General features: G+C 46.9%; 1 protein-coding gene across 1 annotated transcript in view; it reads left to right on the top strand.

The window, feature by feature from the left end:
• The first annotated feature begins 723 nt into the window (after nt 1-723).
• The window catches only part of FARSB (phenylalanyl-tRNA synthetase subunit beta), an 84,765-nt gene continuing 64,451 nt past the window's right edge, over nt 724-21,037 (top strand). Inside the window, exons 1-5 of the mRNA XM_058665067.1 lie at nt 724-897; nt 5,884-5,939; nt 8,291-8,445; nt 11,133-11,202; nt 12,093-12,208. Of these exons, the coding sequence (XP_058521050.1) occupies nt 840-897; nt 5,884-5,939; nt 8,291-8,445; nt 11,133-11,202; nt 12,093-12,208 (455 nt within the window). The 5' untranslated portion in view covers nt 724-839. The remainder of the gene's footprint in view (nt 898-5,883; nt 5,940-8,290; nt 8,446-11,132; nt 11,203-12,092; nt 12,209-21,037) is intronic.

The raw sequence follows: 21,037 nt of genomic DNA, 5'->3' as shown, positions 1-21,037 counted from the left end.
GAGGTCTTCACTCACTGCGCAGAACGGCCGAGGCCAGGGCTCCCCAAGGTGGATGCCAGTGCGTGCCTCAGCTCCATCAGCTGCAACACAGGGACCTAAGTGCGCACACTCGATTCCAAAACCCTGCTGACTTCAGACACAAGGGAATGCTCTCGGTCCCTGGGTCCCATACGCGGGGAGAACTGTCCTTACTTCTTCCAGTGGGATACTTCCTACTTATCCTCTGTATGTAAACACGCCCTTTCATTTAGAGCCCTACCTGGCCATGGACGATCCCATAAAGCAGCATTTCCAGGCTGCAGGGCTCAGCACCTGCCCAGCACCACCGTGCTGACTCTACAGGACGCTAACGCTGGCCAACAGCTGGACCCTCCCAACAAAGCCGCCGTTGCCGGGCTGCGGAAACACACACCCCCGTGGGATTCGCGCCGCCTTCTCTCCAAGAAGCCTCGTATTTCACGGCCCCGGGCCTAGATGCTTTAGAGCTGGAGCTCCAGTCTTCTCTCACCCAGTGCTCTGTCGTCCCGCCCACCCCGTGTGGCGTCGCCCGTTCCCGGTGAATTTGGGTCTGTTCCTTCTTACTGCCTATTCAATTCTACCAACTTCTAGTCAACCAGTCACCTGTAGCAGACTTTGTCTTATTCACCAAATAGATTTGGATTTCATTATGAAGATAGCGATACGTTCCTCGTGTTCCTTTGAAGAAAAACCGAAAGGAGAAACTGTAAGGACGCATCTGGCACTGTTTAAGACAGCCCGCAGCCCGGAGTCTGGGTCCTTCGCGCGTAGCTCCCGGGTCCTGGTCGGCTCCCCGCGCAGGCGCACAGGACCGACTCGCCATGCCGACCGTCAGCGTGAAGCGGGACCTGCTGTTCCGAGCCCTGGGCCGGACCTACAGTGAGTGCGGGTGACTGCCCCGGTGCCTGCTGCCGGGTGGCCGCTTCGGGCTCGCCTTGCCGGGTGCCCGCTGCCCGCGCCGTGCCCTGGGGGCAGTGCCGGCGGGAGCCGCGTAGTGACCGGGCCGGGTTTTGGTAGGATTTACCGAGCGCCCCCCGAGCTCTTTGGGGCCCGCGGCTGCGCCCGCGATGCAGGTCAGAGTCTCGGCTCCGAGCGAGGAGGCGGGCCGGGGCGACCCCCACCACATGGGGGAGCTGGGCTGGGAGAGAAAAGCAGGTGTTGGCGCTGAGACCCACATCGGGTAGGGCTGGCAGCGTTGCAGCCTGAACCCTGACAGGTCTTCATTCGCTGCACTTCTCTCTTTGGAAAAGGACCGCGCACATGGGGTCCCCGTTGAAATAACTTCTGCACCGCCCCGGATTTAGCAGCTTGTACTAAGGCGGGGGCGGCTGATTGCCAGAGCTCGTTGTTTTTTTAGTTTTTGGAAGGAGCATCGTGATCCCAAAGTTCTGATCAATTTACTTGACAGGTGCAGCTTCATTGACTAAGATAAAACGTTTGCCTTGACAGTAGACGTAATATTCTTGCCGTTGAACTCAGCTCTAAGGGCCTAAGCACTTTTTATTTTGTAACATGCCTGTTTATGTTTACTTCAGGTTAATTTTAGTTGAGAGACAGAGTGATAGAGAGATGAGTATGTTTCTTCTGCTGGTACATTTCCCACGTGGCTGTGGGCAGCTGGGACTGGGTCAGCTGAAGCCCAGTGGGTCCAGAACTTCATTCTCTCTCGAATCACAGGGGCCCACGTGGTTGGGCCGTCTTCCACTGCTTTACCAGAGGCATTAGCCGGAAGCTGGATTGAAGGCGGAGCAGCCAGCACTCCCAGCTGGAGCTCTGATGTGCCATGCTGGCTTGGCACACGGCAGCTTTAAGGACCGCATCTCAGTACCGGCCCTAATAGTATTTCTTGGTCGTTTTTCTGAGCCACGTCCTCATGAATGGTTTGTGTTGTGTCTGAATTGTCTCTCATGGTATCTGACAAATTGTTCAGAGCATCCATATTGAGTTCTTACCCAGGCCTCCTCTGAGAAAATAAGAAATCCACCTTTAAAAGGCGGTGAGATTTGTTAACTTACTAATATTCTAACGCATTCTCCAGCTACCCTCTCTTCTTGTTCATGTTGTGAATGATTAGGTAAGCTTGATTTTCCACAGGTGACTGTTAGCCACTGACTCTTTTTTTTAAAAATATCTATATATTTTTATTGCAAAGTCAGGTATATACAGAGAGGAGGAGAGACAGAGAGGAAGATCTTCCGTCCGATGATTCACTCCCCAAGTGAGCTGCAACAGTCGGTGCTGCGCCGATCCAAAGCCAGGAACCAGGAACCTCTTCTGGGTCCCCTACGCAGGTGCAGGGTCTCAATGCATTGGGCTGTCCTCGAATGCTTTCCCAGGCCACAAGCAGGGAGCTGGATGGGAATTGGAGCTGCCAGGATTAGAACCGGCGCCCATATGGGATCCCGGGTGTTCAAGGCGAGGACTTTAGCTGCTAGGCCACCACGCCGTGCCCTAACCACTGACTCTTAATACTTTCAGTCAGAAAGATTGGTGTTCTTGCAGTGTGCTTCTGACAGGTCAGAAATGCATTTTATATCTGTTGCGTTCTTTTCTTGAAGTCTTCTAAACATTCATTGGGTTGGGTCAGAGTTGGAACAGTATGTTCCAGAAAGCATTTTCTTCCGAATGGTGTGGAGCCATCTTTCTGTGTTGTTTTCTTCATTTCCAGAGAGAGGTCTTTGATGATCTTGCATCGGTGCTGCCCCTCCCAATCCCTCCAGGGGCTGCGTTCTGTTCCCACCTGCCCCTTCACTGCCGCTTTGGTCCTTGAGGGTATTTCTCCCTCAGTCTGTTCTGGCCATTTCGCTCCTCAAGTGCCTTTGGGACAGTTTTTGTCCTTGATCTACTTTTTTCCTGCCTTGCTATCCACGTGTTTTCTTTGGCCCCTCATTTTCCTGCTAGCTGATTTGTTACGACTGCTCTTGATCGCTGGTCCTGCTATGACTTGGTGTCCTGCCGGAACTGCCTGTGTGCCTTAGAGTCCTCCAATGAGAGTAGGGAGTCTTTTCTTCACCAAACGTCATTTAGTTGTTTACTAGTATTTCTGGACCATACTAAATTATCAGCTTATAGACTGGTCTGCTGTAGATTTACTGAATTTCAAGTGTCTGGTGACTGCCTTGAGAGAGCATCCGTGCCTGCCCACCCAGGACCCCAGCATGCCTGGATCCCCGAGCTGGTCCTGCCGGCCTGGGACCCTCCCACTCCTCTTGCTTGGGTGTCAAGTCTGCGTGATTTCCCAAGCCCAGTCCACCAGTACACCATGCCAGCCTGCCAGTTTGGGGTCCTGCCTCCCACCCCTGCCTTCCCAGAACCCTGCCCAGCTCTGCTGACCTGGGCACCCAGCCCAGAGGCTGCCCAAGCAGGTGGCACTCCTACAGCAGGAGCCAACTGCATCCTTAATAGAGGAAGAGGCTTTATTATCAGTGATTTCAAGAGCCTTTAAGTTTGCATTTACACTCAGCAGCCGACTGCCGTGCAGGTCCAAGGCCACTCCCAGGGGTTTTGGTTTTTGTTTTGTCAGCGCTCTGCTTCCAGGAACTGAAGTCTGTGTTAGTAATCTGATTCTAGGTAACCTGTTACCCCAATCCTTAGCAGCCTAAAACAGCATGCTTTTATTCTGCAGTTGGTGAGACGGAAATGACGTGTGACTCGGCTGTGATTGTAGTCCAGGTGCTGCCAGGTGTTGTGAGTTGACCGAATCTATCCCAAAACATGAGTCGGAGGCCGACAGAGGCTCAGGAGTCTCTATTCACTGGCCAGCACTGACTTTTTTTCCCTCTTCCAGATGTGGTTCCTTTCTACCACATCTGTAAGAGGGAACAATCCTGCCCAGTGTGTTCAGGGGTTTTTAAGAAACAATCATCTGGGCCGGGCGGCATGGCCCAGCGGCTAAAGTCCTCACCTTGAACGCCCCGGGATCCCATATGGGTGCCAGTTCTAATCCTGGCAGCTCCACTTCCCATCCAGCTCCCTGCCTGTGGCCTGGGAAAGCAGTTGAGGGCGGCCCAAAGCTTTGGGACACTGCACTCGCGTGGGAGACCTGGAAGAGGTTCCTGGTTCCCGGCATCGGATCGGCGCGCATCGGCCCGTTGTGGCTCACTTGGGGAGTGAGTCATCGGACGGAAGATCTTCCTCTCTGTCTCTCCTCCTCTCTGTATATCTGACTTTGTAATAAAAAATAAAATCTTTAAAAAAAAAAAAAAAAGAAACAATCATCCAGTCAACTAAGAGAACGTTGGTACCTGTTAGGAATCATTAATCAGCTGCAGTGGCGCAGAACATGGATACCCAGTCACTTTAAACGCCGTGCTCTCTAAACTATCCAGTCAGTAAGAGCCGCATGTCGCATTTTAGGAACAGCAGGACCAAGCAGACAGGTCCTTCCAATTGTGTTTACAGAAAGCAGTTTGGGTCAGTCAGCTCACTGCTTACTGCCTGAGCTGTAAAAGAAAAGATCACATCCTGGAATGAGATAAGCACTCTTACTTTCCAAGAACCCGAGGTTATGGCAAAGGTCAGGTTATGGACATGTCCCAGAAGGGTTTCAGAAGCCCTAGCCTTACTGTCGCCATTTCCTGTTGTCTGGCCTGTCACATCAGGCTGTCAGCTGGTCCAGGCTTGCTTGCGTTGGAGACTCTGCATCCCAGCTCGCTCATGCATTGTTTCACGCCTCAGTTCACACACGGTGTGAACGCTGGAAGGCGGGATCACTAGGTGGGACCTGGGAGGCTGGTACCCCTGTTGTATTGCCCTAGTAAATGCCACCTCCCTCACCTGTGTCCTCGAACCAGAGACCTGGGGGTCATCCCAGATGCTTCCCTAGAGAAAGAGCTTCCATCCACTGGTTCGCTGCTCAAGTGATCACAACAGCCAGAGCTGAGCTGAGCCGAAAACAGGAGCTCCCTCTGGGTCTCCCGCATGGGTGCAGGGTCTCAAGTGTTTGGGCCATTCTCCACTGCTTCCCCAGCACAAGCAGGGAGTTGGATGGGAAGTGGAACATCCAGGACATGAACTGGCACCTGTATGGAATCCTGGATCAGGAATCCTAATACCAGTTTTCCACCAGAATATACTGGTTATGATAGTTTTTGAAAGTGAAAAAAATCCTGAACATTCTACACCAGGAAGCAGACTATAATTTTAAAACATGGAAGAAAGCTCTTAATTATTACAGGCCTGCTATGTTTCAAGGTACAATAGCATCTGCGTAACCAGAATGACTTCATTTACATCTTTCCCACAATCTCGTGCTGTGGATGATTGTGACATGCCTCTATGTAGATGAAGCATTTGTAAAGATAGGTTCCGTTGGTCCTCACTTCTCAGAAGTGAGTAGGGGAGGGGGGGGATTCCCAGAGCCTATGAAACTGTAACATAATGCAAAATAATTTAAAAAAATAAATAAATTAATTAAAAAAAAAAAAAAAGAAGTGAGTAGGGGAGGCAGAATTAAGAGTCCAGTTGGCTTGGCCCCAAGACCCGGTATCAGGCTACTTCAGATAATTTTCAGAGACGGAGTTTCTGTGACATTGCATTGTTTCAGATCTGATTTGAGGCCTACTTTGCATTTCATCCCTACTTAACAGGTTTTTTTTCCCCTAAGTATCTGCAAACTTCCTGGTATATAATTGATACTGGTATAGTTTAATCAGTGATTTTACTTTTCTTTCCTGTTTTACTGCTTGACTAAGCTGATTTGTTTACTTGCTTTTGAATGATAATGCCCGGAGTCTGGTATTTAATGTGTGGTGTAAAGCAGTTAATGAGATGTAATGCATAAAAAATAAATAAGAAAGTGCAGGTTACATATGATTTTAATTTAGGCTGAATAGATAAGAACTAATGAACTCTTTTCTCTCCTAGCTGATGAAGAATTTGATGAACTGTGTTTTGAATTTGGCCTGGAGCTCGATGAAATTGTATGTAAAAGATCTTTATTTTTCTCATGTCCTGTGTATAAACTCATTTTTCAGGAGTTTGCTGTTATTGTCTCTGCTACATTATAGCTAGACATTGTGGGCCGTGGGGATTTGTGTGTTCTGTCTTCAGGGGATTAAACTCCATTTCTGAAAGAATCCATCACTTTGACTCAGATTTCAAAAGGCATTCGTGCCTCGTTTTCATACGATCTGTTCAGTTATGAGGCTAATGTGGTGAGGGGTTAGCAAGCCAGACAGTCACAGTGGGACTGTGAGCTCCCCAGCAGGCAGCTGCTTTTAAAGAAGGGATCTGTAGGGCTGTAGAGGTGTTGCCTCCTCCAGAGCCCTGAGGGCCCTGCACCCTTAGCTCGTCCTCAGACACTGTGTGTGATTGAAATGACAGCTGTCTAGTAGGGAGTGTGACTTCTTTGGTAAGCTGTCTTTTGGATGTAGGTGTTTCATAACCTGACCTCTGATTCAAGACTCAAGTCCCAGCTGCTCCACTTCTGATACAGCTCCCTGCTCTTGGTCTTGGAAAAGCAACAAAGGATAGTCCACGTGCTTGGACCCCCAAAGTCACGTGGGAGACGCAGATGAAGTTCAGGGTTCCTGGCTTTGGTCTAGCCCAGGCCTGGGCATTCGAGCCACTTGGGGAGTCAACCAGAAGATGGCAGGCTTTCTCTCTGTCCCCGTAACTCTGCCTTTCAAATAATTAAATGAATCTTAAAATGTATATCTGTTTCTGTCAAAATTGATACAACATCATCTTCATGTTTTGTCTTTTTGAATTGAAATACTGAACATGAAAGAAGATTTAAACTTTGGAAAAAGCATTAGGCCATTTTTCATCTGGATAGCTTCTTTCGGTGGTTACTGAGTTACCTGCCCTTCCTTACAGAGATATTCCCGAAATCTGCCTTTGAGGTGCTCAGAATCAAATTTTCCTGGAATCTGACATGGTTTTCTTTGTTAGCTCTGGACGTTCAATGCCTCTGGGCAGTGTGCAGGATTATCATTGTTCATCTGAGCAGTGATGTCAGCCACCGAAGCCGTGGCAGGGAGGTGGCATCTTATACAACAAAATCATCACGTGTTTTGATAGAGCTCAAGGCATTATTTTATCAGGTTATGGTTAGTGGAAGGAATGGGAATTCTGGTTAAGTGGGGTTTCCAGACAGATGATATTATCATTTAGGACACAACATTTTGATTGAAAGTTTCTCTTTCTCAACTTAAGTTACTTTTGTTTACGTAAAAGGCAAGTGATAGATTCCCCAAAGCTGGGACTGGGCCAGGCCGGTCTGGAGCCCGTCTGGGTTTCCCACGCGCCTGGGTGGCCCGTGCTGCATGTTGAGTATCACGTGCTGCCTCTCAGGGTGCCTGTTGGCAAGGGGCTGGGTAGCAAGTGGAGGACTTGATCCCAGACACTGTGACTCAGGCTACAGGCGACCCACACAGGCTGCCTGACCTGCTGAGGTCTTTGCTTTAGTAATAAGAGGGAATACAGTTTGACTTCTTAGCAATGAGTGTTTTTGAGAATATCTGTTACTCCATGCGCTGAGGCTGTGGTTCTAGCATCCTGAAGCTCTGCCCTGGATGGTTTCCTCCTGGCTGGCGTCCCCGCTGCTTCCTGCCGTTACTGTCGCTGGAGCGCCTCCTGCTGTGCTCACAGGCCCTTCAGATTCTTAGTGTAGCTCCTGGTGATTTCTCTGAATGTTTCCAGTATGTTCTTGTGTTACTGACTTTGTCATATTGTTTCTAGGTTTGGTGTCGCATGATTCCGCTTTTAGAGTCATACTTTCAGATTTATATATTTCTTTTCCTTTATCGTTATTTGACCTCTTGGGCTCTTTTGGTGTTGGTGTTCTATGTTCTTGGGGGATATATACATTTTTTTTTTTTTTAGATTGGAATAGCCAAACCTTTTTGTAAGGGTGGCAAATATTTTAGGCTTTGTAGATCTTGACTTCTGTTAAAACTCACCTATGGCAGTGTGTAAGTTGTAGTACATGATATGCAAATGAATGCATCTGGCAGTGTTTCATTAAACTTTGTTTACAAAAGCAGTTGCCAGTTATGAGCCATAGTTTGCTGAAATTTGATTTAGATGCATTTGCACTGTTCCAGAATGAGTGAGGGTCCAGGTAGCTGGAGCCAGTAGATCAAGAATATTTTTTGTTTGTTTGTTTGTTTACTGTGATTAAAACATGTAACATACTCAGTAAGCCCATGTTTGTTTTGTAGTAGGAAATAGCTCATAACATAACTGCCTTACAGGACTGATGACTTGTTCTTATAAAAAGTAATTTAGATTTATTTAATATCATTAAATTGTTTTTGGCTTATTTTAGACTTCTGAGAAGGAAATAATAAGTAAAGAGCAAGGAAACGTAAAGGCGAAGGGAGCCTCTGATGTTGTTCTTTACAAAATTGATGTCCCTGCCAACCGATATGACCTGCTGTGTCTGGAAGGTTTAGCTCGGAGTCTGCAGGTCTTCAAAGAAAGGTAAGGGTCCTTTCAGTTCTTATCTGTGGTCAGGTTTAAGTTTCTGGGAAAAACAAAAAACAAAAGATTTGTTATATGTACATGTGACTTTTCACTTGGAGGAATGGAGATTTTGAAAATTTACCAAACATTGAAAAACTATTTTATTTGTTTTAAAGATTTATTTATTTACGTTAAAGAGTTACAGAGAGAGAAGGAAGAAGATTTTCCGTATGCTGGTTCACTCCCTAGATGGGTGCCTGGCCGAGGCCTATGGCTGGCGGTGACGTAAGCCCCTGGGCCGTCCCCCACTGCTTCGCCCCGGCCGCTTGGGAGCTGGAGCAGAAGTGGAGTCTGCCTGAACCAGTGCCTGCATGGGATGCGGCTGTTGGAGGTGCCGAGTTCACGCACTGTGCCGTAATGCCATCCTCTGGAAAACTTTTTTTTTTAAAACTGAAAGTCAGTAATACCATGGCTTTTTAGGAAATTCTTCAGCAAATCTTTGTTGTTTCCTTAAGCAATCTTATTGGAATGAACAGATCATTGGATTTGTTCAAGTTTGGGAGGAAAGATAGAGATACCACAACTTTAGGTGCCTTTACTTTAAGAATTCTAGGGGCTTGGGCCGGGCGGCGTGGCCTAGCAGCTAAAGTCCTCGCCTTGAACGCCCTAGGATCCCATGTGGGCGCCGGTTCTAATCCGGCTCCTCCACTTCCCATCCAGCTCTCTGCTTGTGGCCTGGGAAAGCAGTTGAGGACAGCCCAAAGCTTTGGGACCCTGCACCTGCATGGGAGACCTGGAGGAGGTTCCAGGTTCCTGGCTTTGGATCGGCGTGCACCGGCCGTTGCGGCTCACTTGGGGAGTGAATCATCGGATGGAAGATCTTCCTCTCTGTCTCTCCTTCTCTCTGTATATCTGACTTTCCAATACTAATAAATAAATCTTAGAAAAAAAAAAAGAATTCTAGGGGCCAGTGCAGGTAGGCTAATCCCCCACCTTTGGTGCTGGCATCCCATCTGGACATTGGTTCATGTCCCGGCTGCTCCATTTCCAATCCAACTCCCTGCTCATGGCCTGGGAAAGCAGTGAATAATGGCCCAAGTCGTTGGTTCCCTGCATACACATGGGAGACCCAGAAAAAACTCCTGGCTCCTAGCTTTGGTCTGGCACAGATCTGACTGTTGCTGCTCTTTTGAGAGGGATCCACTGGATGGAAGATCTCTTTCTCTGTCTCTCCCTCTTGGTTCCTTAACTCTACTAAGTAAAATAAATAAATCTTGGAAAAAAAATTCTAGGGAAGCTGAGGAGTCGAGTACCTAAATCTCGTATATATCAGAATGGGTCTGTGATCTCTTGTAAATTAACAGGCATCCTTGGTTTTAATTTCCTAATCAATAACAAATCTAACTCTGTATGTAGTAGATAAAGAAAGTAATGAATATAAAAGTGAAAAATATTGTGTATCAAAAATTACTGTTTTTTTGGCTTTGATTATGTATGTTTATTATCAGTGACAAAATAATTAAAGCCTCTGGTGGCTGGACTCATTTTTTAACTTGTTAAAGTGCCACATGAACAACAGATATTGGTGGAATCATGTTTAGGCATTTTATTTTATTTTTTATTTTTATTTTATTTATTTATTTTTTAAAGATTTATTTTTATTACAAAGTCCGATATACAGAGAGGAGAGACAGAGAGGAAGATCTTCCGTCCAGTGATTCACTCCAAAGTGAGCTGCAGCAGCTGGCGCTGCGCCGATCCAAAGCCAGGAACCTGGAACCTCTTCCGGGTCTCCCACACGGGTGCAGGGTCCCAAAGCTTTGGGCCGTCCTCGACTGCTTTCCCAGGCCACAAGCAGGGAGCTGGATGGGAAGTGGAGCTGCCAGGATTAGAACCAGCACCCATATGGGATCCCAGGGCGTTCAAGGCGAGGACTTAGCTGCTAGGCCACACCGCCGGACCCTAAGCATTTTATTAGTATGATTAGAAGTTTGAGGTTGATCCAGTTGGTTCTCTTCCTGGCAATTAGAAGCTTTTAGAGGAAAGGATAGTCTTTTGGCAAATGTTTCCTAAAGTGTGCCTAATCCCAGTGTGTGTGTGTGCTGGGTGCCCATGGTATCCAGGCGGGATCAAGAAGGTGCTGTAAAGCCTTCCTGCTCAGGATGGCGCCTGCGTCTGAAATGCTGATGTGTTGAATTAGAACCTCAAATTTAACTAACTCTCTAAGTACAATGAAATTTGAGAAGCACTTTCTCAGAAAAACTGTTCCCAGTTTTTGCGATAAGAATTACTTGGAGATAACTACAAAATGTGCCAGTTACCAAGGCTTTGTCTTACCGGGTTGAGTAGGTTCAGATAGGGACTGTGTGTTTTTAATAAACTCTCTTCTTTGTAGAAGCTCAGAATTTTGTGGTTGTAATAATACTTAAACGTTATCTAATCCAACCCCTTATATGGTTGTTACTTAGTGATTTTGTAACCTCTGCTTGGACTCTTTTAATAGGAAACTGTATCATTAGGCATCCTGTTATTTCTGATAACATTAAATATTAGAATTATTTCGGATAGTCAGCCAAAATTTGATTTGTTGTAACTCATCCCACTTTCCTAATTCTATTGATTTTTGTCTATTATTTACAAGCATAGAATTTACTTTAAGAAGTATTTTCTTAATTTTGAATAATTTTGTTTTAATAATGTTTTAGGATAAAAGCTCCAGTGTATAAACGTGTAATGCCTAAAGGAGAAATCCAAAAACTGATTTGCACAGAAGAGGTAATTTTGTTTTTGCTTTTTCAAGGATTTTTTTTTGTGTATATGTATATAGGAGGAAAAAAATATAAACTGACTGTTCTTACGAAATGTCTCTTATTTGCTAAAATGGATGCATACGTAGCGTCTAGCTCTTAAGTCAATTTGTTTTTATTGATAATGAAAAAGAACGGTATCTTTTTTTGTAAATCTTGGGAATTATTCAAATGTGTATTTAAGATGCATGCATCTGAGATACAGTTGTGTAAATTGCGATATATTAATAAGCATTTTTAAAAAGTTTTATTTATTTATTCAAAAGGCACAGTTACACAGAGAAGGAGAGGGAGAGAAAAAGAGATGTCTTCTATCTGCTGGTTCATTCCCCAAATGACCACAGTAGCCAGGGCTGGACTGGGCGGAAGTAGAAGCCCAGAGCTCCTGGCCCTTCCATGTGGGTGTAGGGGCCAAAGCACCTGGGCACCCCCACGGCTTTCCCAGGCGCATTCGCAGGGGACTGGATCGTAGTGGAGCATCGAGGACACGGACCCGCAGCCATATAGATGCTGGTGCCAAGGTGGTGTCTGACACGCCACAGCTCTGGCACCGTGATAGTTAAATTTTGGAGGAGATTATTTTGATACAAATGAGGTATGAGTAAGGTATTTGAAAAATAGGGTTTTGTTTTTCTTTGTTATTTATTTTGCAAGTTTTCAGAAACTTTTTGAAATGTAGATTCTGTGAGGACATTGCCTTTTATACATACTTTATTGTAGATTGAATAAATGTGTGTATACTGGTTGGAATCAAAACTTGCGACTGCCAAGATGCCAGCTACCCTTCTGTTATGTTACTACAAAGAGCCTTGTTCTTTACTATCTTTAGTAGTCTTATGACATCTAACAATGTTTCAGACAGCTAAAGTACGACCCTACGCGGTGGCAGCAGTTCTCCGAAATATAAAGTTCACTAAAGATCGGTATGACAGCTTCATTGAACTTCAAGAGAAGTTACATCAGAACATTTGCAGGTTTGTCATTTTGTTTTTTTTCCTTGCCCTCTCCCTTCCTTTACTCTTTCTTTTTTTAATTAATTAATTTATTTTTAAAATTATATTGTTGACAATCTTTACATAGTTAATTACGGTAAAAAGGTTCAGGGGCTGTAGGGAGGTGGGTAAGACTATTATGTCTATATTGTTTCCTTCTTGTATCTGAGGTAAAGGGGGATATTAAGGGAGAAGCCCCACCCAGTTTCCCACCCACCCCAGGTCCCGGATGTGGGGCATGCTCTGAGATCCTTGCTCAAGTGGTTTTAATAGTTCATCAGTTATGAATCACTGCCATTTTCGCCACTATCAGCTCGGTGAGGTTGTTGAAGAATCCACTGATTGACATAGTCCATCATAGAGTCTTCATTTGCCCTGCATTTCGCTGCCAACATATAGCTGAGGTGGTTGATTGAGTTGTTCTTTCTTCTGTCTTTTCTTGGCTAGGGTTCTGAGTCCAGCATTTCGATTGGGGAGATCCCCAAAGAAACTTTGAGGTATTCCCAGACCAGATTCTTGTATGTTCTAGCAAGCACAGGGCCCGGCACAGTCCATCTCCACGATCAGCTGGTGGTTGCAATTGCTGGGTTGGTTCTGGTTTCAGTCCTGAGTTGCACTGGAACCAATGGGTGTTGCAGTCCAGCGTGGTTCTGCCCAGCACATACTCGGTCCTTACATCAACCAGTGGGAGCTGCAGCCTAGTATGGGTGACCCACAATAACCCCCACCAGGCCCGCCCCTCCCCTGGTTTGCCAGTATGTATAGCAGTAGACAGACCAGTCTGTCCCCCATCCCATTTGGCTCTTGTACTTGTCAATGGGTATTAAAGCTTAGTTCCGTCTAACCAGCTCAACTATCCAGCCCTTATGGATGTTGTTGAGTGCCTCTCTGTCTAGCCACCCCAGCCCCCATCCTAGTTTTCATGCCCTCCCACGGGAATATTGACCCAAGAAGGGGGAACCCACTTTTTCCCTCTCGGGTCTCTCTCAGTCCCGGTTTATGCACTCTTTAGGTGGTTCTGTGGTTTGACTTGACAGAATTAGCCCTCAGTGCCAGCTTCTGCCAGCTAATGCTGCGGCTAAGCCCAAACATCCCTCACCCACTACAATTGTAGATTGCACCAGTAGGAATAATCATCCCAGCCTGGCTTTTCCCTGATCTGGTCCACATCAGGCGCACAGATGTTATAGCCCTGCTTAGTCTGTTCTGTCCCCATCCCAGCCCACGCTCTCCAGTGGGAGTAGCTGTCTGGCGAGGGGACCAGCCCCTTAATCCCCCTGCCGGTTCTGCCCGCTCCCTTCCTGGTTCTCATGCGCGCTGGTTGGGTGCTGCAGTCAGATCCAGTACAGGCAACCTCGCCCTGGCATTCCATATTGTGCACTGGTTTTGTCGTGACCAAAACTGGCTCAACCCATACTCTGTTCTGGTGTTCGGATTTGCCAGAGGATGACATGAACTGATTCAGCCTGGTCTGCCCCTGACCCATGCCAAATGTATGCCAGTGGGAAACTTTCCATGGCCTATTCTGGGCTGTTTCCTATCATGCTTCTTTTTTTTTTTTTTTTTTTTTTTTAATTTTTTTTCTTTTTATTGTATTGTTGACAATCTTTACAAAGTTAATTACAGTTAAAGGAAAAAGAAGGAAAAAAAAGGTTTAGGGGGATAGGAAAGTGGGTAATGCTATTATGTCCATATTGTTTCCATCACGTATCTGAGGTAAAGGGGGATATTGAGGGAGAAGCCCCACCCGGTTTCCCGCCCACCCTAAGTCCCGGATGTGGGGCATGCTCTGAGATATGTGCTCGAGTGGTGTTAATAGTTCTGCAGTTATGAATCGCTGCCAGTTTCGCTCGATGAGGTCGTCCACCAATTGATATGGTCCATCATAAAGTCTCCGTTTGCCCCATAATTTGCTGCCAACATATAGCTGAGATGAATGATTGTCCTGTTCTGTCTTCTGTCTTTTCTTGGTTAGAGTTCTGAGTCCAGCAGTTCGATTGGGGAGATCTCCAAAGATACTTTGAGGTATTCCCAGGCTAGTTTCTTGTATGTTCTAGCAAGCACAGGGCCCGGCACAGTCCATCACCCCGATCAGCTGGTGGTTGCAATTGCTGGGTTGGTTCTGTTTTCAGTCCCGAGTTGCACTGGAACCAATGGGTGTTGCAGTCCAGTCTGGTTCGGCCCTTACATCACCCAGTGGGAGCTGCAGCCTAGTAGGGGCGACCCACAATAACCCCCACCAAGCCCGCCCCCTACCCTGGTTTGCCAGTATGTGTAGCAGAAGACCAGTCTGTCCCCCATCCCATTTGGCTCTGGTACTTGTCAATGGGTATTAAAGCTTGGTTCTATCTAACCAACTCAACCATCCAGCCCTCCCAGATGTTGTTGAGTGCCTCTCTATCTAGCCATCCCAGCCCCCGTCCTAGTTTTCATGCCCTCCCACGGGAATAGTGACCCAAGAAGGGGGAACCCACTTTTCCCTCCCAGGTCTCTCTGTCCCGGTTTATGCACTCTTTAGGTGGTCCTGAGATTTGACTCGACAGAATTAGTCCCCAGTGCCAGCTTCTGCCAGCTGATGCTGCGGCCCTGATCTAGTCCACATGCAGCGCACAGGTGTTATAGCCTTGCTTGGTCGGGTCTGTCTCTATCCCAGCCCACGCTCTCCAGTGGGAGTAGCTGACCGGTGAGGGGACCAGCCCCTTAATCCCCCCGCCAGCTCTGCCCCTTCCTTCCTGGATCTCACGTGTGCTGGATGGGTGCTACATTCACATTCACATCCAGTACAGGCAGCCACGCCCTGGCATTCCATAATGTGTACTGGTTGTGTCGCAACCAAACCCGGCCCATCCCACACTCTGTTCTGGCGATCGGATTTGCCAGTGGTTGACATGAACTGATTCAGCCTGGTCTGCTCCTGACCCATGCCGAATGTATGCCAGTGGGAAACTTTCCATGGCCTATTCTGGGCTGTTTCCTATCATGCTTCTTGCGCTTACCTGCAGGGACTGTGTCCTGCCAGAGGAGTTGCCCAGGCTCCTCCATCAGAACCCCTCCCAATGCCAGATTTTGCGCATACCAGGGGGTCCATGAGCCAGCCTCACTCAGTTCACCTCCTGTCCTAGCAGGAACAGTGGTTTTTCTTGGCTGGCTTTCACCCCATTCTGGTTCTTGTTGTTGGATGTTTCAGCCCAGCCATGACTCGTCCATACCCACATACAGCTCACACATGGCTCAGTAGGGGGTTGAGACGTAGCCTAGTCAGTCCCACATCTACCCTGGTTCTCCAGGACACCAGATGGTGTTGGGGTCTGGGCTGGCCTGGTGCATCTAATCCCAGTCCCCACTAGTGCCACGGGAGGCTACAACTGTTTCCTAGTTAGAACACAGCCCCCTTTCCAGCACACGCGCCCCTTGGTGGGAACCTCAACCCAGTTAGGGTGTCCCCTTAGCTCCCTGACCAGGCCTGTTCGTAGCCATCGATCACGTGCCTGCAAGTGGGTGCTCTGACTCAGCTTGGCTCAGTCCCTCACTTGTCCTGGCCTCTGCCTTAGACACTGTGGCTTAGCGTCCTTGACTCACGTAGACCAGCAGGTGCAAGAGCCTAGCTTGGCATGATCTGTGCTCCATCCTGGCTTCTAGTTTCGCTTGTAGGTTAAGGTTTGCTCAGTCCTGCCCAGTACATCCCGTTTCATTACCAATTTACACATTAGCCAACTGTTAGAGCTGCTTTGCCCAGCTTGTCTGACCCCCCAGGTCTGGACCACATGTTCACCAGCGGGAGCTATGACTCCCCAGGAGAGTTTCCCGAGTTCCTCCCCTTGATCCACTCCCAGACTCAGTTCTCATACATGCCAATGGGTTTTAGGCCAGTGCCTGGCGCAGTCTGGCCTTCCATTTGGCCGTATATGAGCTGGTGAATGTTGCAGCCTGGCCCACCCCACACCCTATTCATAATGCACATTCAAGTGCTGCTGCCTTGACAAGTCCAGACTGCTGTGGGTTCCTTTACATGTGATTGATGGCAGGCTCCTTGGTCACACCTAGCTTAATCCAAAACCACCCAAACTCTTGGGCTTACCAGTGGAGCTAGACTTTCTACAGGGTTTGGCCCACACATCCCATACAGAATATACCCCCGGATATGGTTCTCGAGTGCTAGTTAATGTTATGACCCTGCCTAATGTGACCAGTCTCCTGATCCATCATCATGTCAGGTAAAAGGATATCCTGCTGGACAAGCCCCGAGCTTGGCTTTTGCATGAACTGGTGTTCAGCGCTCAGCATTGTTAAGTGGTTACAAGTTCTGCAAAGGAAGACTTACCGCCATTGGGAATCTTTACGATTGACTCAGATCACAGAAGCACAGTGGGATCAACCTGGAGCTACCTAAGCATTGATTCAGACAACCAATACCCCAGAGCTCCCTGCCTGGGCGGCCAGCAGGCAGAGCCTGGTGCCAAATGGCGCACTGGCCACCTGGGGACAGCTTACCACGTGCACATGGTGTCTGGAGTCGGGATCCAAGCAGGACTCCCCAACCTGGAGCCCACCAACAACAGCCTCCTGGCTGCTGGAAGTTTAAATCCACAGGCCCCCTTTAGTTTTTCCATCCAGCCTCTTCCTGTCTGGCTTCTCCCTCTTGTTGCTTCTCCCTTTCCATTCTCTGTCCATCTCTTCTCTGCAAACTTTCTCAAAGCATTTCTAAGCTACTAATACATGAAAGTGAAAGTTTGCTGGAGAGTCTTATAAATGGTGTGTACCTGGTTAAGCACTAGCTGTATTTTGAATACTAGATAGAGAAGAATTGTCTAGTGGTTTTTGTTGTTGTTGTTGTTGTTGTTGTTAGAATTACACTAAGTGAAATACATAATAATTTGAATACTGTTTGAAAAATGGAAAGATGTTTTTGCTTAGTGCCTCTTTTTAAATTAGTGTAATTATAAATTGACAAAGTGACTTTAAGTGACTGAATTTTATTTACTCTGTCTTTGCATTACTGTGTATCACTTCCTGCATGGCTCCTTTTAATGCTGATTCTCAAACTTACAAAATTCTTGAACTCGGTACTCTTTATAATTTAATTTAGTGCAATAGTCTCTTTGTCCTGAAGCATCTGTGTTAACTTGTAGTGGTTAAGGAAAGCAACAGTGGAAATCCTTACACCAGCACCATGTTTTCAAAACCCTGATGGAACCATACAATAACTAATGTGAGGAACTTCAGCCCCTAGCTTATGCGTCCCTGTTTGGGGAGTGAACCGGCAGAGGGAGGATCTTCCTGTCTCCTTTCTGTAAATCTGCCTTTCCAACAAAAATAAATCTTTAAAACAAAGATCACTAAAATAACTAAAAAAAAAAAAGTAGCCTTATCCTGAAATATCTGTGTTGACATGCTAGAAGTGATTTTTTTTTCAGAAACTCAGCATTTATTCAGTTTTTTTAATTTACAAAGAAATTATATTTCTAGATATTATTGTGTTAATATGTTTATATTAATGCAGTAAGTCACAGGGTTTTATGGTTGTTTCAAGGTTTTCTTCACAGAGTGATTGTAGGTGTCTTTTTTTTTTTTTAAAGATTTATTTATTTCATTACAAAGTCAGATATACAGAGAGGAGGAGAGACAGAGAAGAAGATCTTCCGTCCGATGATCCACTCCCCAAGTGAGCCACAACGGCTGGTGCGCGCCGATCCCAAGTCGGGAACCTGGAACCTCCTCCAGGTCTCCCACATGGGTGCAGTGTCCCAATGCATTGGGCCGTCCTTGACTGCTTTCCCAGGCCACAGGCAGGGAGCTGGATGGGAAGTGGAGCTGCCAGGATTAGAACTGGCGCCCATATGGGATCCCAGGGCGTTCAAGGCGAGGACTTCAGCAGCTAGGCCACGCTGCTGGGCCCTGTAGGTGTCTTTTTATATAGAACGATGGGATGTGTGGATGAAACGAAATACTTAGAGTTTAAATATAAACTCTCTGCTGATGTCACCTGTTTCATTCCTATATCACTTTTTCTTTCTTCTTGATCGTTATAGTTAAAGGATTATGGGTATTATTGATCAATTTTTGGCTTCATTGATTTTTCTCTGTTCTTTTCCCTTTATTTTCTTGTTTTCCATTGATCAAGCAACACTGTGCAGGCCCAAGTAGTTGCTACTTTTGAGGGAAAAGTACCTTTGGCTTCTCTGCCCATTGCCACGTGAACATGACATTCATGTCACATTTCCATTGTGTTAGGTAGTTCGAACAGTCTAGGGGTTATTTTAAGTTATGCGGGAGGCTGTGATTAGGTTTTGTACAACTAGTTAGACCCGTTTCAGTAAGGAACTTGAACATCTGTGGTTCTGGTAGCTGCTGAGGAATGATTGCAGTTTCTCTCTGCAGACGTTAACTTATCTGCTTATGTGTATTTTCATATTATTCTCAAATCTTTATTTTAACAGTTTGAAAATCTGTGTTGCAGTGTCACAATCTGGGCCATCTTGGGGTTTTGTTCTTTTTTTATGGACTGGTTTTATATGGAATATGAGTCTTTTTTTCATTTTTTTATTATATGTTTGATAATCTTTACATAGTTAGGGTAAAAAGGTTCAAGGGCTACAGGAAAGTGGGTAAGACTGTCATTTTCACACTTGTTTTTTCTATATCTGGAGTAAAGGGGAAGGTAAAGGGAGAAGCCCCACCCAGTCTCCCACCTGTCTCAGGTCCCCGATGTGGGGCATGCTCTGAGGGTCTTGCTCAAGGGGTTTTGATAGTTCAGCAGTTCTGAATTGCTGCCAGTCTCACCACTCCAAGCATGAAGAAATCACTGCAGAATCCACTGGTTGGCCTAGTCCATCTTAGAGTCTCTGTTTGCCCAGTTTTTCACTGCCAACATATGGCTGAGGTGGTGGACTGGTTTGTTCTGTCCTCTGTTTTTTCATGGTTAGAGATCTGAGTCCGGCAGTTTGATTGGAGGGATCCCTAAAGAAACTTTGTCGCGGCTAGCTGCTTTACAAAAGGCATGGCTTGATCTGCATCACCAAATACCCTATCTGCAGTTACCAGTAGGCGATCTACAAATGCCTGGTAAGGCTCGTCCGGGCCTTGGACAATTTTAGAGAGATGTAAATGTAGCGAGCCCTTTGGTGATAAAGACTTCCAGGCCCTCACTGCAGCAGCAGCGGTCTGTGCATAAACTCCTGGGTCATAATTAATCTGATCCTGTACATTAGCAAAATTCCCCTCTCCTGTCAACATATCATGATTTCTCTCAGGAAAGCCTGCCTGGGTATTCTGCCGTGCTGTGTCAAGGCAAAGCTCAAAGAACTCAGATTTCCACATTAGAAAATCGCCCCCATCCAGAGTAGCCTTACAGAGCTGTTTCCAATCGGCCGGAGTCAAATTGTTAGGTGCTAAGGCTTCAATCATGGAAACAGTGAAGGGGGCCGATGGACCATATGTGGGAACAGCGTCCCTCAGACTCTTTATGTCCTTAAAGGACAGTGCCAGGTGCTGTCTGATTCTCTGCCCCTGCTGATTCTCTACCTCAACTACCGGGAAGGTAAAGCGCCTAGCAAGGGTAGCTGCCTCAGGGTCTCCCTGCTCCTGTGCTTGCTTTACCGCACGTTCCACAGCTGAGAGAGAAGTTGAAAGCGGGGGTCCAGCACGAGCCCCAACAGTGCATCCACTCTGCTCCTGCCTCAACTGAAGGGAGAGGCGCTGAAGTTGCTCCTGTAAACCTTTTACAACTGTGCTCAGACATGATGGCGCCAATGGCTCAGGCGGCGCAGAGAGCTCTGTGCCTGTCCAAGAGGGACTTTTGTTTGGCACACGCTCTACAGGTGGAGGATCCTCAACAAACTCACTTCCATCCTTTTTCTCCTCAGCCTCCTCAGAAGAGGACCACAAATCTCCTTCACGCACTTTCTCCAGACTTTGTCTTGTCTGGGGTTCCTTCTCCTTATTTACCCTGGTTTGTAGCTGTCTCCTACTTTTAACAGACAATTTCTTACGGCGGGCTTCCACCACTGCTTGACGGGATGACCAAGCAATATTTAGCAAGCGCCAGAGAAAAAGGATGACTACAATGAAAGCAAACCATGGGAATACGTCGCAGACAGTTTCAAAAAAACTCTGCGAGGCCTTAAGCTTAGTGTCGGTGCCTAGTGACTGGAGCAGATCTCGGATTCCCTTAATTACCTGCATTTTAGAGAGTTCTTGCCCCATGATAAATTTTACTTATGCCCCTGCAAAAATTATAAAACCTGCCTCTAGATTTCCGGGGTCCCTCAGATTGTCCCTCGTGCCCCAAGACGGGGAGAAGGTCTGGGGATGAAATTAATTATGCCCCTCTAGAGTTAAATCCTAAACTTGCCTCCGGATTTCCGGGGTCCCTCAGATTGTCCCTCGTGCCCCTGAACGGGGAGAAGGTCTGGGGATGAGATTAATTTGCCCCTCCAGAGTTCCAGGGGTCCCTCAGATTGTCCCTCGTGCCCTAGCACAGGGAGAGGGTCTGGGGATTAAATCAGTTATGCCCCTGCAGAATTCCCAAATTCCGAATTCTTAATTCAAAATTCCTAATTCCTTAATTCCTTACCTTTGTAGTTCCAGGGGTCCCTCGGACGTCCTTTGTGCTGTGCCATGCCCCACGTTGGGCGCCATTTGTCGCGGCTAGCTGAGCCGGCGTAGTAGGCACGGCGAATGTCCGAGCGAAAAGCACCGACACACGGAGACCATGATGGTGTTCCAAGTGCTGGGAGCCGACTCCTCCAGCCGTCCTCCACAAGCCTCTTTATTACCATATTACCTCCTCTTTCCCCCAAGCCCATCAACAGG

This window comes from Ochotona princeps, chromosome 5 (genome assembly GCF_030435755.1).
Source record: "Ochotona princeps isolate mOchPri1 chromosome 5, mOchPri1.hap1, whole genome shotgun sequence".
In the NCBI taxonomy this organism is placed as follows: domain Eukaryota; kingdom Metazoa; phylum Chordata; class Mammalia; order Lagomorpha; family Ochotonidae; genus Ochotona; species Ochotona princeps.
The sequence above is the reverse complement of the archived record's forward strand: the minus strand, read 5'-3'. Positions and strand labels throughout refer to the sequence as shown.